This window comes from Sebastes umbrosus, chromosome 1 (genome assembly GCF_015220745.1).
Source record: "Sebastes umbrosus isolate fSebUmb1 chromosome 1, fSebUmb1.pri, whole genome shotgun sequence".
NCBI lineage: Eukaryota > Metazoa > Chordata > Actinopteri > Perciformes > Sebastidae > Sebastes > Sebastes umbrosus.
The window spans coordinates 22282045-22297736 of record NC_051269.1 but is presented as its reverse complement, the minus strand read 5'-3'; the positions used below and the strand labels follow the sequence as shown (position 1 = coordinate 22297736).

Below are 15692 nucleotides of genomic sequence, written 5' to 3'. Positions count from 1 at the left end.
AGGAGGATTCACAGGATTTGACAGCAGTCAGAAATAACAACTACATGTTTGCATTAATGAACGCAGCTCAGTCTGTGCTGTTAAACCAGTGTCGGTAGTAATTTGTGAATAGTTTGCATCGCATCGGGAGAGAATTTACACAGAGGGAGAAGGAATTGTTTGACAGGCCACACAATGAGCTGACAGTGTTAAATGTATTAAATATAAAAGGTATATTCAATCGGTGTCCAGTTTATTAGGTACACCTAGCTAAAGCTGATGCAGTCTAATACAACAGCCATGCTATAAATCCTCCTTCATGAAGGTTATAATGTTCAGTTTTTATTGTAGAAAGGTGTTTTCTCTTATTTAACCTACCCTCATTGGTATACATGGGGTGGACAAAATAACAGAAACACCTGTCAGTTCAACAGCACCACATTACAATCCTTCAAAATGATCATAAAGTTGAATCAGACAGGCTCTAAAACAGCTTCAACAGAAACTGAACATTATAACCTTCATGAAGGGTGGAGTTGTTAAAGATTCGTATTAGCTATAGTGTACTTGATAAATTTGTACGTTTAATCAGTTGTCATGGGTAAACAAACTGCAGTCAATTATCCAAACGTTCTTATGATTGTTGATTGTTCACGTTTATGAAAAAAAGAATCTATGCAAAGCCTGCTATGATCAGAGATTTTTTTTATTCGATGTCCTCTTTGAATTATTTAGTTTCCTTAAGCATTGAAGCTTTTGTTCCTGCAGTACGTGCACGCTTGAGAGCAGGGGCATTTGCTACAGATTGGTACTTTATAAAAGTGACAAAAGCCAAGTGTAAGTATTGTAGACATTTTTTGCTAAAGATGTGGAGAAGTGAATAGGAGGGGAAAAGTGTGGAGCTTATTTTCTGTGCTAACTGAAGTGCACAGCTTGACTTGGTAACAGTCTGTGAAACAGTCAGAAAAGATGATTCTCACTGAGCGATGCACCGGTTAGACTAGCAGCCAGCATGTTGTGACACTAAAATCACTGAACACACTTGTTTGTATTTCTTTGTTTTCTGTAAATGCTGTAATGGATAAAAAGAGGCGCAACGTGAAGGGAACGCAGATATTCAGTGCACAGAGGAGACGGGTTGATTTCTGTGTACAAAAACAAGGAGAGAGTGTATTTATACCGATCATAAAGGGCAAACCTTGTATACATGTAGATTGTGATTGTCTCGCCTTGTACTTTCTGATGTAAAACTGTTTTTAAACCTAGACGACAGCAAACAATACAAGTTCCTTTTGTCTAATTATTCGGATTATTTCAGGGCAGCTGAGGGAGGTGTATTATTTTGTGTATTTTGCATCAATGACAAATCCAGATAGTGAGTTACTATGATGGTATTCCTTTGTACAATGATGCTAATAAGTATTTCTTGTATATAAAAATTCTTTATTGTGTTAGCATGGGTGTAAACTGTGACGTGTATGACGGTAGATGTAAATACTCACGTTTTCTTTTTTCCTACTCACTAAACAAACTGCTGTGTTGTGGATTCATGATTAATGACAAACATTAAACAATAATGTTTTATTGACTCAGCTATGATTGGCCCGGTATTCATTTCACATGTTTAAATCTAGTTAAACTGTAAACACATACAGGCTACGGTGGATATATATATATATACACACACATATATATATATATATATATGTGTGTGTATATATATATATATATATATATATATATATATATATATATATATACACTCCACAATTCTATGACTTTTAATGACCTACTATTCTATTCTATGACTTTTTTTCTACATACTATACTATGACTTTTTTTTTTTTCGACATACTATGACTTTTTTTTTTTACATACTATACTGTGACTTTTTTGCATTTTTTTCAAAATACTATTCTATGACTTTTTGGACATTTTTTGCACCTCAGTAGTGAGGCAGGGGCCGTCACAATACTGTACTGTGACTTTTTGCATTTTTTTTTTTTACATACTATACTATGATTCTTGCATTTTTCTCAACATACTATACTATGACTTTTTTAGAACATACTATACTATGACTTTATTTTTTTCAATATACTGTACTGACTTTTTTTTCGACATGAAGTATTATGTTGGGGGTTTTTTTCTTCTACATTCTACACCATGACTTTTTTTTCTTTTTCAACATACTATAGCATGACATTTTTCGACATAGTATACTATGACTTTTTTGTCTAAAATATTTTTCGACATACTATACTATGATTTTTTTATGACATTTGTCAACATACTATACTAAAACTTTTTTTTCATGAAATTTTTCGACAAAATATAATATGACTTTTTTCATTACATTTTTCGACATAACCAAACTGACTTTTTTTCGACATACTAAACTGTGACTTCTTTTCAATATACTATACTATGACTTTATTTTTTTCAATATACTGTACTTTGACTTTTTTTTCGACATTCAGTATTATGTTTACCATGATTTTTTTTTTTAGGAGTAAAGCGGCCGCTCCTTCACGTCGAAAGGGGCCAGCTGAGGTGGGTCGGGCATCTGATCAGGATGCCTCCTGGACGCCTCCCTTTGGAGGTTTTCCAGGCACATCCAACTGGTAGGAGGCCCCAAGGTACACACAGAACCCGCTGGAGAGATTGAATATCTCAACTGGCCTGGGAATGCGATGGGGGGGAACGCAGGGATACGACATGAAGCGGCACAGTACATGTGAGTCTCACAAGAGACATGCCGATCTATGGATGCATTTGGGGAAAGCATAGAGATGTAATGAGGTAAGGGGCAGAATAGAAATGTTTATTTTCTAAGTTCGATAGACATCAAAATTGTAGACTACAGTACCTCTCAGCATTAGTAACGTGTCCTCACACTTCCTCTGAAAAACTGAGGTTACATATGCATCGTTTATACGTACATCTGGCCCTTGATCATTCGTTTATCTTTTGTATTTTAAGACAGAAAAGTATTCTACTGAAGATTCTGATTAACGTTAAAGTAAAATTTGTAGAGCAAGATTTCAGCACAGTAACAAAGAAATGTGATCCAGGAAAGGAAAGATGACATCAATCTTCTTAATTCCAGTTGATTTTAATTATCAAATGTACATCATCTCAGGGTTTAGTTTCATATTAAAACACCCATTCCCTAATACAACATGAGAAGTTATTCATACCCCATTCAAAAATCCTCTCATCCCTTAAGTATCAAAAGTAGCAATGATTAGGCAACAACATCCAGGTAAGACATACAGATAGATTCATCCAGATTTCTACAGGATACACAAATAAAACAATCTGACCTAATTTTCCAGCTCAGATCTGATTTTAATGTTATATTTTATTATTTCATGCAGTGATTGACTTGCAGTTTAAGTACAATCAAACACACGCACTGATTATCTCTGGTAGAGAAATACTGAAGATGATAGATGGGCTTTGATTAATATCAATGTCAAATCTGAACTCTGGTCATTCAGCATCCCTACCATACTGTGATTTCTTCTCTGTTCAGGCAGACGTGTAGCACGTCAGAACTGAGCCACGAAGTTAAGTCAGATCTGTTCATGTGAAAAATACAGCTGAAGGAACAATAGAGAACAGCAATGAACCCAAAACTCTAGCACATAATTAAGTAGTCTGTTGTACAGTGCAGGAAACAGTAGTGTGAAGGCAGCTTGAACGGTCACTGATTCGCTATGGCAACATTATGTACTCATGGGATTCTGGGAGCTAAGAAATCAACAATAAACATCAGTAGTCGCGTACAGTTTGAAGCTTCCTGTCGGAGCGAGTGCAGTCCGTCCACACTTTAAAGAAACATCATACTGACAATCATACACAGAGAGTTCCAGTCTTCTTTTAATTGAGATGTTAAACCATTTTTTTTTCGATCACAGCACTTCATAACTTTGTTGAGAAAAGGCAAATGATTGACCAGAGAAAATTGTAGGATTCAAAAAGATCACTGAGCTCCCTGGGACACAATAAATGTGTCTCCAAATTTTCATTTTGTTCCTGGCACTGTGTAACCTGAAATTCCAGTTTTTTTTTTTGCAAAGTTTGGCTCCACTTATCTCAGTCTAAACTTTTCCAAATCTAGTTTTAACATTTTGGAAACACGCAGAGACACAAAGCTGTTACGTCTGTCCGGACATTCTCACCAACGAATGTCAAGTCTCCAATTAACCAATCAAGTATAAAAACTATCGTCAAGTGCAACAATATTCAACTGATAACTTCAGGGCAGCAAAAATCTATCAGATCATTTCTCCCTCTGTTTTCTTTACAGCTCCAGTTTTAGGCCAGATTATATTATCTTTTACCATTTTGCCTCCCTGATTCACTGCAGAAAAAGTGTCCAACTAACAGAGTGCCTAGTCTCCATTTCTTTTTCTCTACCCTTAAAATTGTAGTTTTTTTGTTTAGTGTTTTAAACGTCTGACTTTGTTTCGTTTTTTGAAGGGCAGTTTGAAAAACAAGTAAATCAACTGTGTCAGAGCAGAAAAGCCTTTATACTTATGACTTAAACTGAACACATCTGAAAGCAAAATGTATACATACCTTTGTTAAGCACCTTGTACATTGGACAAGAAATTTGCAGTGCAACTAATGTGTCCACTCAAACAGGGATGCAAAATGGTTCAGAAGGAGTGACGACGGGTTTGTAGGTGCATTATGGGACGGACACCTGGAAGGGGGAGCCTGGGATGTGGTCTTCGCCCCACTTGACCACCAAGATGTAGTTGCCCCGCTCCCTCAGCATGTAGCTCACGTTGTACTGCAGGTTGCCCAAGTGTTTGACCAGAACCTCCTCACAGGGGACCTGAGGACCGGCCACACCCACCAAGAGCATGTTCTTACCTGGGAAGAAGAGGGGTAGGGGAAATCAGTGTTATGAAAACGTGTTATGATTTGTTCACATAAACTCTTACAGGTCAACAGTCAGGTCATGTGGTGGGTGGAGTCTTCCTTACCGGCCTTGCTGCAGTCGAGGGTGAAGTTGCCTCTCTGGCCCACGAAGGCCTTGCTGAGGCCGGCACCTCGGCTCTGCACCTTGCTGGCATCAGAGTCGGCAAACCTGGGCATGGCACTCTGGGCGAAGCTGCTGTTAGACGCCCTTATTGCTGGATCCACCGTCAGGGTCGACGTCTCGCTGGCGTTGGTTACATTCACCAGCCGAGCACCTAGGAAAAAATCAGGCAGATCATTTTTTATAAATCTTATGAAAGTAGCTGATCAAATATGAATTAATATTCTGTTACTGTAATGCCTATTTCTCTCCTCAAATGTTTTCAGAATCATCTTGTAGCCCTCTGGAACCTACTGTTGAGCTGTAAAATGAAAAAGTTTGTGACCCGGCAGCCATGTTGAGATCAGTTGAAGAAATACCAAGTACCGCCCACCAGCCGGAGCACAGCCAATAGGAACGCTCTCTCTCTGAAATGACTTGTGATTGGTCAAAGTCTCCCGTCACGGGCTAGATTTTTTAAAGCCTGAAAAGCAGAAGTCTAGTTTGTTTTGTTATTATGGAATTTTTGCCCAATGATGCCAAAAACATTCTGCCTACTGCCGCTTTAAAGCCTGCCTCATCAGCTCCTACTTTAGTTGCTCTCCTTCGTTTCCTAGAATGCAATTTGACAAGCCACAATGAACCTACCAGAACTTACTGTATCTAGTCCTTTGGTGTTTTTTGTATGTAGGTGGAGGAAAACACAGTGAAATTTAGCCTCTGCATTTAACCCATCCTAGTATTAGGAGCAGTGGGCAGCTACTATACAGCGCCTGGGGAGCAGTTTGGGTGTCCGGTGCCTTGCGCAAGAGCACCTCGGCATTGCGCTGCACTCCGTACTTGGTCCGTGTGGGGACTTGAACCGTCAAACCTCCGGTTCCCAAACCAGGTCCCCACTGACTGAGCTACTGCGACCCAAAAAGCCATCAAGTAGATCTTTGAGTTTAGATTATTTTGACACCCATTTGGTATTATATTAAATAGTAATATATATATATTTGTTTTTTACATTTGAGAAAAAATAAGTCACTCATTAATTTACTGTATATGTTTTAGACACATTTAGATTTTTCTGCTGTGAAACTGCATTGGAGCCAGTAAAAATATATTTTATACTAATTATCCACTGAAAGAATAATACAGCTAACGACTAAACAGAGCCGTTGATTTTACATACATAACTAACGAGTGGTTTGTAGTGTCAGGTTATTACACTTTACCTGTGACTTTGGCCTTGAAGGGACTGCCATTGATGTGGTTCGGTCCTCCATATTTAATGCTGATCAGGTAGTTTCCAGGCGCCATGGGAGTGTACTGCACCTTGTAGCCCTCTGGAACCTCCTTGCAGTCCATCTTCACCTTGGACGGACCCTCGATGGTCACGGCCAAGGCCCCGGGGCCCGCCTTAGTGTTGTTAATGGTGAACTCTGACTGGTTACCTGCAAGATTAGAAAAACAAAAAAAAAAGGCAGTGGTTGTCACAGTGTTGAGTCCCTTTTTTAAACATACAAAACTTTCATTAAAATTATAATCTACAATTTGGCCTTTAATATAAATATGATTTATTATACAGACAGACAGGTGACCCACCTGTCGTGCCTCTCTCCAGTCCAGCTCCATATGCTGACACCAGACCAGGCTCTCCTGTCTGTCCTGGTTCACCGACTCGGACCTGGAAAGGACTTCCTGGGATGTGAGAGCCATTGAACTTGACGTCGATGGTGTGGACGCCATTCTCCCTGGGGATGAACCGGATAGCGTACTTGTCTGAAGGACGAGACAGAGGATTTGGTTACCAGAGGTCCCAATATCAGGCTTCTTTAGACCTCCTTAAGTCGCCTTCAAGTTGCCGTGAAAACACTTAAAACACACACACAGACCTTTTTCCAGCTCAGTGACGACACACTCCTCCAGAGCTCCAGAGGGGCTGTGGACTTTGGCCTCCATCTTGCCCTGTGCTCCGTTCAGACGCACCGCAAAGGATGCTGGGTGATTCACCTTCAAACCAGACTCCTACCGAGGTCGGACACACATGTGGAGAGTTTCACAACAGGAGACAACAGGGTAACTCTTCAAAACACAAACGCACGCTCACTTTTAATTAGAAAGTGAAGTTCTACCATTTATCTTCATGTTTTTTTACTGACTGTCTTCTACTCTTACCTGAGCTCCTGTTGGTGCAGCTTCAGCAGACAGAGGCAGACAGCCACAGAGTTAAAACGCAGAGTTAAACACATTGACACTGCACTACAGTCTTTCAGTGTTATAGTACAGTCTTTAAAATGTCGTAAACCATGTCAGATTTATTGAGTACTTCCTTAGGGATAAGATATGTACTGAGTGGGACATCTTACAGTGCTAGTGCTCTCTGGTGGACAAACTATGTAATGGGGACAATAAACTTTTCTTTGGGATGTCTGTACTGACATCTTGTTACTCATAAGTTGATATAAATGCCAATACTGATAACACTGATAAGCTAAATTTGAATATAGTTGTTACACTTCATAAATGCATGGACAAAACATCTGCCCCGGTTTGGCTATCGTTTGAGATCTCTCAGTACTAGTGTGCACACCAAAACAGTATTTTTTTTGTGTACCTTACTTTGAGAAATACAAATGATTTCTACAATCATTTTACAAAAGAAGCCAAAGTTCTAAAATACATTTAAAATATAATAAAATGTAGTATAATAATTCATTACAGTATTGTATGTTGAAAGATAAGCAACAGTACAAGAATTTTGACGAGATAAAATTGGCAAAATTTTGCTGTAATCTGATCAAAGAATACTTTTTGAAACTGACCAGACATTTAACGGCATTGGATGTTTCACTGTTTTAGATCATCTGCGCCATTTCCATTATTGAAGCTCAATACCTAAACCTAATTATAGTATTATGTCATGTTAAATAACGATAAAGTTATATATCATGATATAGTAAATAGAAATTCAATTAAGAAACTGTTCATATGTAAGACAGCCCGATGAGTGTGTTTTTGGTTAATATGTAAAAATCGTGTAAATTCGGTTTTGCCATAAAGCTAAATTGATTTTCGCAAAAATGACCCACAGTGGCTAAATATTAAAGGAATAGAGACATCATAGACATCCCATCTTCTCATTAAGACAGCAGTACTCCCTCTGTTGACTGTACTATAACACTCAGATTTAACTAACACATGAGAGCGTTGCACACTAAACAGAGAAGAGGTTCGTCTACAGACAAACTACAGCAGGAGGTCTGCTGTGGCCCGCCTCCGTCTGCTGTAGCTAGGCAACCAGGGAGCTGATGATGCTGAAGAAGATGATGGTGCTGTTAAAAGCCTTTAAATGAAACACAAGAGAAACACCAGCAGTTTCACACCAGACAGAGGAGGGATGACCAGAGCCAGGCAAAACGGTCCAAAGAGGGAAGCTTTCCTCACCAAAATGAATATGAATATTTGAGGATTAATCCTCTTCCTCTAGTACCACCATCATAACAAAATGTCATGAAAAGTAAGGCTTCACAATATATGATTTTTTTTTTTTTAACATCACCTTGATGTCAACTTGCGCAATAAACACATCGCAAAACACTGCGATATTGCACTTTGAACAATGTATTAAATGACATCCCGTCTGTAAGCACTATTTTGCTGCAAACTCTCTGGCCAATCAGACAGCGCCCTCGCCGTTGGGTATCGTCTGATTGGTGAGAATCTGCACGCATGAGAGTGAGGTTGATTAGACTACCGCTGCCGTACTACTCTGCATGGTTGAAGGAATCTCTCTCAGGCTAATATGTGAACTTCACACAGAATCGGTGTTTGCCTGGCTGTGGTCACATCCATGAGGCCAGTTGCATAAAGAATCAATTTTAACACTTTAACTTGAATATCTGTACAAATGCAAGGGTTCGACTGAAATGGGCTATTTAAGGGTTTTGCTTAGCTTAATGTTATAATATTTTTCTCAATGGTAATATAATGGTACAATATAATATAATTGTTTTTAATAAGAAACTAATCTAAAAAGTTTTCAGTCTCAAAAGTACTTTCTTCTTGTTCCAGTGGAATAAGCTCAGAAAATATGTTTACACTATCATTAATAAACATTACAGCTCACTGATGTACGGAAACTCAACTTTGAACTGTGTTGAGTTTAAGAACATCTCAAGTGGGATTTGGGAGCTAAAATCAGTGAGTAGGGGCTTTAGAGTGGATTTCAGTACAGTATAGTTTTTAAGCTGCAGCTACAGTGATTACTTGACATAAATTTGATCGCAATGTTAATAAACATGAACCCAAACCAGTCGAACCATCACACCCAGTTCATCTCCTCTGTATGGAGTAAAAATCTATATTTGCTCTTTTTATGCAACTGTGCCCCAGAGCCCTTTAGCAAGGCAGTGCCGGCTGGGTGTGGAGGTGTCTCCTCATGCCTCACCTGAAGGCCGGTAACAGTGAGGCGACGAGCGTCGTTTGCTGGAGCGACAACTGGAACAAGGTAGGGGCTGTCAGGTATGTGCTGGTCGTTAAACTTCACCGAAATCTCATAATCACCTGGAGAGGAGGGGGCGGGAATGTAAGTAAGAGAGTCAAAGATACAAAGATGCATCAACTATCAGGGTGAACTGTGTGTCTCTGTGTGTGTGTGGTTTCTCTACCGGGGTCCTGAGCGATGTAAGAGACGCCGCAGGATCCATCTTTGCGGTCGTCGAAGGAGATCTCCGCCCTGCTGGGTCCCTCCACGGCAATGGACAGACCGCCAGCACCCGCCTCCCTCGTCCAGATACTGAACTCAGCTGGAGAGAGAGAGGGAGAGGATATAAGAAAACTACAAAACCCCAATACACAGACTTCTTTCTTACAGGTGAGTCCAGGTCTTCTCTGCAGTAGATGGAGCAATACCACTACATGTAGTTGTGATCCTATATGCACTGATACAGAGCCATGTGTTATAATTTATGAGGCGGGATCTTCATTAATCAGCTATTTCTGAATACAACTATTACCACCGAGCAAAACAAACAATTTTATAGCTATTTTCTGATAATCAATCATGTTAAAACACAACAGTTTTTAAAGCTTAATAAAAGCAAATGTTTGTGTGAATTCTCTGTCAATGCGTGCATAAACAAAGTAGAAGAGAACCAGAGCGTTCAGCACAAAGAAAAATATTCACGTGTCCAAAATGTGATTGAACACGAGATGGAACCTATGTTTTGGTATTGATTCTTTTGACACTAGAATAAATACTCAAAACCAGACTTGTGACGGTTCTGTGACTGTGGAATATCTTTTGGACATGTTAAGAGATGTGACACATACCGTATAGGCCACAATACCTTTGACCCTTTTTGCAAAACAAATGTTTTCACTGAATAAATAATGGAAAAATTAGTTAACCAGTCTGTTTTCTGGAGTTTTACAATCTGGTAGCCTAAAATTAGTTACTTTTGTAAATCAAAAGTGTGCCCCAGTGAAAGGATATGGCTGGTGTTCTGTTTTTTTTATTGGCAACAAATCCCACGTAGAGACCCAAACCAACACCATGTATGTATATCTCTTACTTTTGGACTACTCTCTCTGTGGCACAAAGTCCCCTTTTGTTCCTACAGAAGATCTAAATCTTTAAAAATGGCTCATAAATAGATTTTCTTTTTTTTTTTTTTAAAAACTCAATAATTTCCTAAAACAGCTTTTAGCAAACATTACTCAATCAGGAGGGAACTATTTGCTAACATGTCACCCAGTGCATCAGTGTGGCTCATTGATGTGTGTTTAATACTTTTTGGACAACAATGGAACTCGATGGCACAGAGGAAGAAGATACATCAGGCTTTGGATACACAGACAATACTTGTAGATCCGTTCATTGTTAGTTTTAGTCTTTTCATGGAGTTTGTTGACAATAACTAAAGAATATCACCAGACTGATCCTTGTAGATCAAGCATGTAGCTCTGATGTGAAGGTGGGGGTTAGGAAGGAGGGAATGCATGTCCCCTTAAGAATGATGTGTGTGTGTGTATGTGTACCTGGCTCTCCTGCCTGTGCTCCCTCCAGTCCCGGACCTCCTGCTCTCACCTTGGCGGCCCCGCCCTCTCCCAGCGGCCCCACAGTGAACTGGAAGGGGCTGCCCGGCACGTGCATGCCCCTGTACTTCACACTCACACTGTGCACACCCATCTCTGTGGGCACGAAGCGCACACAGTAGGTGTCGTTACCCACGGCGACCAGCTCTGCAGGCTGACGGGCTCCAGAGGGGGAAGTGACCTCAGCAGTGACGTCCTGCATGTCGATCGCTGCAAAGACAGAGTTTTATTACTATTTTTTTTAAAAAGCTAAAATAAACTGAATTTGAAAGAGTGAAGAGAGAAGGAGAGAAATAAAAAGCAGCTGCATCTTGATAAAGCATGTTATGTTGCAAACCTTGTGCTGACAACCCAGCCCATATTTTTTTCCCAGGGCTACAACGCACCCTCCACCCTGGCACCGCCCACCGAGCAGCGGGCATTAACGACCCAGACACCCCTCGCTGCCCTCATCCCCCCTGCCAGCACCAGACCGGAGAGGCCGGAGATGAGGCGCACGTGCCTAGGGGAGAGGCTCTGATCCTGGGAAACGGCAGAGGAACGAGTCCTGTAACCGCTGGATCTTCCCGACCACCAGAGGGAGCAGTAGGAGCGGGAGGAGGTGTGAGAGAGGCGCTGCCGAGACAAGGACAGGAGGAACCAGCTCACTGGAGGAAGAAGAGGATGAACAGGGGGAGGAGGATGAAGAGGTGGAGAAAGAAGAGAGGAATGATTGGAGACAGGGACAGAAGACAGAGGAGGAGAAAGTAAGGAGAAGCTGAGGAGGAAAAGAGGGAGACATGATGGAGAAGAGAGAAGAAAAGAAAGAAACAAGAAGAGAAACCATGAGACAGAAAGAAAAAATACAGAAGAAAGGCAGAAATGTAAAAATACAGAAAGAAAAGAAAGAAGGAGAAGGAAGCAGAGTGAGACAAAGGGAAGGATGGAAGAAAAGGGAAAGAAAGAAAAGAGATCAAGAAAGGACAAAGCTGACACAGACTACAGTCTACAGAACAGCAGTAAGAAACGAGACAGAAACCAGAGGAACGTCAGAGCTTCAGACAGGAAACTGTTTTAGAAAAGGAGGAGGAGGAAGAGCAGCTCTGATGAAGCAGGGTGCTTTCAGTCTGAACGTCGTCTCCAGGTTTCAGCCGGACAGAACGCTGACGGTCTGGACACATCCAGGTTTAACGAGGTTTAACGAGTACCTGAAGGCTTTTTCATTGACAAATCAACCAAACACCCACTGATGTTACCGTTCGAGATGTTTACAGGTGATGGATTAGACCCAAAGCCACGTCTGCGGCCATCCTGACAGTCCGATCAGGAGCCTTCAGATTAGTGAGGTAAGAAAGTGTGTGTGTGTGTGTGTGTGTGTGTGTGTACTGTACCTGGTATCTTCAGGCTGAGGTCACACACACTCCCCACGCTGGTAACAGACGCCGCCTTCTGTCGTCGGGTGATGCTCTCCCGGATACGACCCTCTCCCGTCACCCGCACTGTGAACGGACTTCCTGTTGATAAACAAACACACCTTCAGTTATTTGTCTGAAAGTATGTATCCCATTATGGTTCACTAAAAATCTACTCCTCCTCCCTTAGTTTCAAACTGCTGAATGCAAAATGGCTCCAACTTCACTGAAAAGTGAAGTTAGTTTTGGTAACAGTCCAACGGGGCCCTTTTTGGAAGCACTTTTTTTTATTGGCAGATGATCCGACTCGGGAGTCTGAAGGAAACGTTAGTCTTTAAATATAGTTGACTGCCTTAAATCTGTGTGCTCCAGTGTGTTTTGGACCTGCTCTCTGAGTGGATTAAAAACATTGTCTGTTGTTACCTGGGACGTGTTCCTCTGCGAAGCGGATTGAGACAATGTAGTTTCCTGGTTCAGTAGGACAGTAGGTGACGCTACACGTCCCGTCCTCCATGTCCTCCGTCTGGATGTCCACCTTACTGGGACCTTCAATGGCTAGAGCCAGGCCGCCATAACCTGCACAAACACACACACAGATATATGAAGCTAACACTGGCTTGCTAACGGCAAAAACTAGCAGCTGTCCGACTTTTTCATGATGTTATCTTGTACCTTAATTTCAGCAATTAACTTGGTGAATACAATATTATAACAATAGTGTAATGTATACAATAACATTACTGGTAAAAGGCTTTAAGTTTATATCAAACACAAAAAAAGGCTTTAAAATCGCTAAACACAGCTGTGGTGGTTGAAGCCCTCCATACTGACCGGCCTCCCTCGTGTCAATCACGAAGCTGGAGTTGTTGAAGGTGGTTCCCTGGGTGAGGCCGTCGCCTTGAGCTTTGACTTGGCTGGCGTCGCCGATCTCAGACTGGACAACCATGATGGTGATGGGACTGTTGGCGACGTGACGGCCGTTCTTCAGGATGCTGACCTTGTGTTCGCCCACCTCCCGGGGGATGAAGGAGATACCTGGGAGGAGGAGAGAGGAGGTAGAAGGATTGAAGAGATGAGGGAAGTGGGGAAACATGGAGGAGAGGAAGGACAGGAAACAGAAGGGGGGAGGATGAAAGGAGAAGGGGATGAGGAAGACAAGAGGAAGGAAAGGAAGGAGAGAGAGGAAACAAAAGCAAACATATGGAGAAGGAAGGAGGAAGAAGGAAAAGGGGAGAGAAAAAAGAAGAAGAGGAAGGAGGGAGATAGAGGAAGGGGGGGTAGTAGAGAATGAGCAATGTGGAGAGAAATAATGTTTATATTTATGTGTGTGTGTTTATTTGTGTGTGTGTGTTACCGATGTGGTTGTTGGCCAGCCTCTTCAGCAGGCAGGGCTCGTCACGGCCGGATGGCGCTTTGATGCTGGCGGACAACACGCTCAGGTCCGTCTCATTAATGTCCAGAGAGAAATCTGCCGCCGAGCCCAGTTTGACCTGAGAGCGCCGCTGGTTGTCCTCTGAAACGCACACAAACACACAGAGAAGTAAGACACCACTGTGGACATGGAGCTGAACCGAGCTTTTAAACATTATGTCGGTTATGAACTTAAAGTGAATCAACATCTGCCTTTTATTAAATTACAACAACGACAACCTCTTTTGTTTAAATAAAAATACTAGGGCTGTCAAAGTTAACGCGTTAATGCAAATTTGTTTCAACGGCACTAATTCTTTTAACGCATTAACGTAAACGTATCATATGAAACAAAAAAAAACTTAAGGAATCCATTTGTACCAACCATGTCATACTAGCTTGTTGCGAAGGAAGTTAAATAACGCTCCAAAGTTACGCTAAATTTTGGCGAGGAAAAACTGTCATGTCCATTTTCAAAGGGCTGAAAATGGGTTCTATGGGTACCCACGAGTCTCCCCTTTACAGACATGCCCACTTCATGATAATCACATGCAGTTTGGGGCAAGTCATAGTCAAGTCAGCACACTGACACACTGACAGCTGTTGTTGCCTGTTGGGCTGCAGTTTGCCATGTTATGATTTGAGCATATTCTTTATGCCAAATGTACCTGTGAGGGTTTCTGGACAATATTTGTCGTTGTGATGTATTGTTAATTGATTTCCAATAATAAATATATACATACATTTGCATAAAGCAGCGCATTTGCCCACTCCCATGTTGATAAGAACATTAAACAATTGACAAATCTCCCTTTAAGGTACATTTTGAACAGATAAAAAATGTCAGATAAATTTACGATTAATCGCGATTAACTATTTTAATTGATTGACAGCCCTAAAAAATACATTTGGAGGGTAGAAATGAGAATAAAAGACTTTTTATCATAAAGGATTTGTTTTCCAGTGCTCCTGTAAAGGCTCTGGATTATAGATCATTAATAATCTGCCTGTTCATGCATCAGTGTCCGCGTGTGTTGGCGTGGAGTCTGACCGGTGATCCTGGCGGTGAACGGGCTGCCCTCGATGTGCTTGCTGTTGTATTTGACCAGAATGTTGTAGTCTCCGGGCAGAGTGGGCACGTAGCTGACGCTGCACGTCCCGTCCTTGTTGTCCACACAGCTGATGTCAGCTTTGGATGGACCCTCGATGGCCAAGTCCAGACCCCCTGGATGGACAGATGGACAGGTTGTATTTGAAACAAGATGTTATCACTGATTTACTAAAAATAAAACCCTTGTTCCATAAACTGATATGCTTCTTCCTCTTTTTACTGCTACAATATTGCCATGACAAACACTAGTACTGCAAATATTGTCACTTCTACTGCTACAAATACTACTATAACAGCTTTTGTACTGGAACAATGAGTCCATTAGTCAACAGACAGAAAATTAATCAACACAATTCTGTCATGTATCCAGAAAAAAAATAGCAAACATGTATTGTTTCCAGTGAGGATGTGCTGCTCTTTTTCTGTTTTATATCACTGGAAATTGAATCTCTTTAGGTTTGGACTGTTGACCAGACAAAACAAGACAGTTGAAGCTTGAGCTTTAGGAAACTGTGATGGACATTTTCTACTATTCTCTGATATTTTAACGTCACAATGAAACAGAAGTTAGAGCGTCGTGTGGGCATAGTTTAGTTAAGTTTCAAATCTTTGAAATTTGATAGTGAATACAGCACGATACGCCGGCCTCCACCCACACCTCCCTGACTAGTGTTGTTAGATC

The 15692-nt window shown here is 41.2% G+C and overlaps 1 protein-coding gene across 1 annotated transcript in view; it reads right to left on the bottom strand.

Moving 5' to 3' along the window:
* Window positions 1-4678: 4678 nt before the first annotated feature.
* Window positions 4679-15692, bottom strand: part of LOC119475704 (filamin-B) — a 77643-nt gene continuing 66629 nt past the window's right edge. Inside the window, exons 37-49 of the mRNA XM_037748687.1 lie at window positions 14951-15124; window positions 13844-14002; window positions 13321-13524; window positions 12913-13065; window positions 12469-12591; window positions 11042-11308; window positions 9670-9807; window positions 9450-9565; window positions 6895-7027; window positions 6605-6781; window positions 6235-6453; window positions 4980-5189; window positions 4679-4866 (exon numbers count right to left, since the gene is read on the bottom strand). Coding sequence (XP_037604615.1) covers window positions 4679-4866; window positions 4980-5189; window positions 6235-6453; window positions 6605-6781; window positions 6895-7027; window positions 9450-9565; window positions 9670-9807; window positions 11042-11308; window positions 12469-12591; window positions 12913-13065; window positions 13321-13524; window positions 13844-14002; window positions 14951-15124 — 2261 coding nt within the window. The remainder of the gene's footprint in view (window positions 4867-4979; window positions 5190-6234; window positions 6454-6604; window positions 6782-6894; window positions 7028-9449; window positions 9566-9669; window positions 9808-11041; window positions 11309-12468; window positions 12592-12912; window positions 13066-13320; window positions 13525-13843; window positions 14003-14950; window positions 15125-15692) is intronic.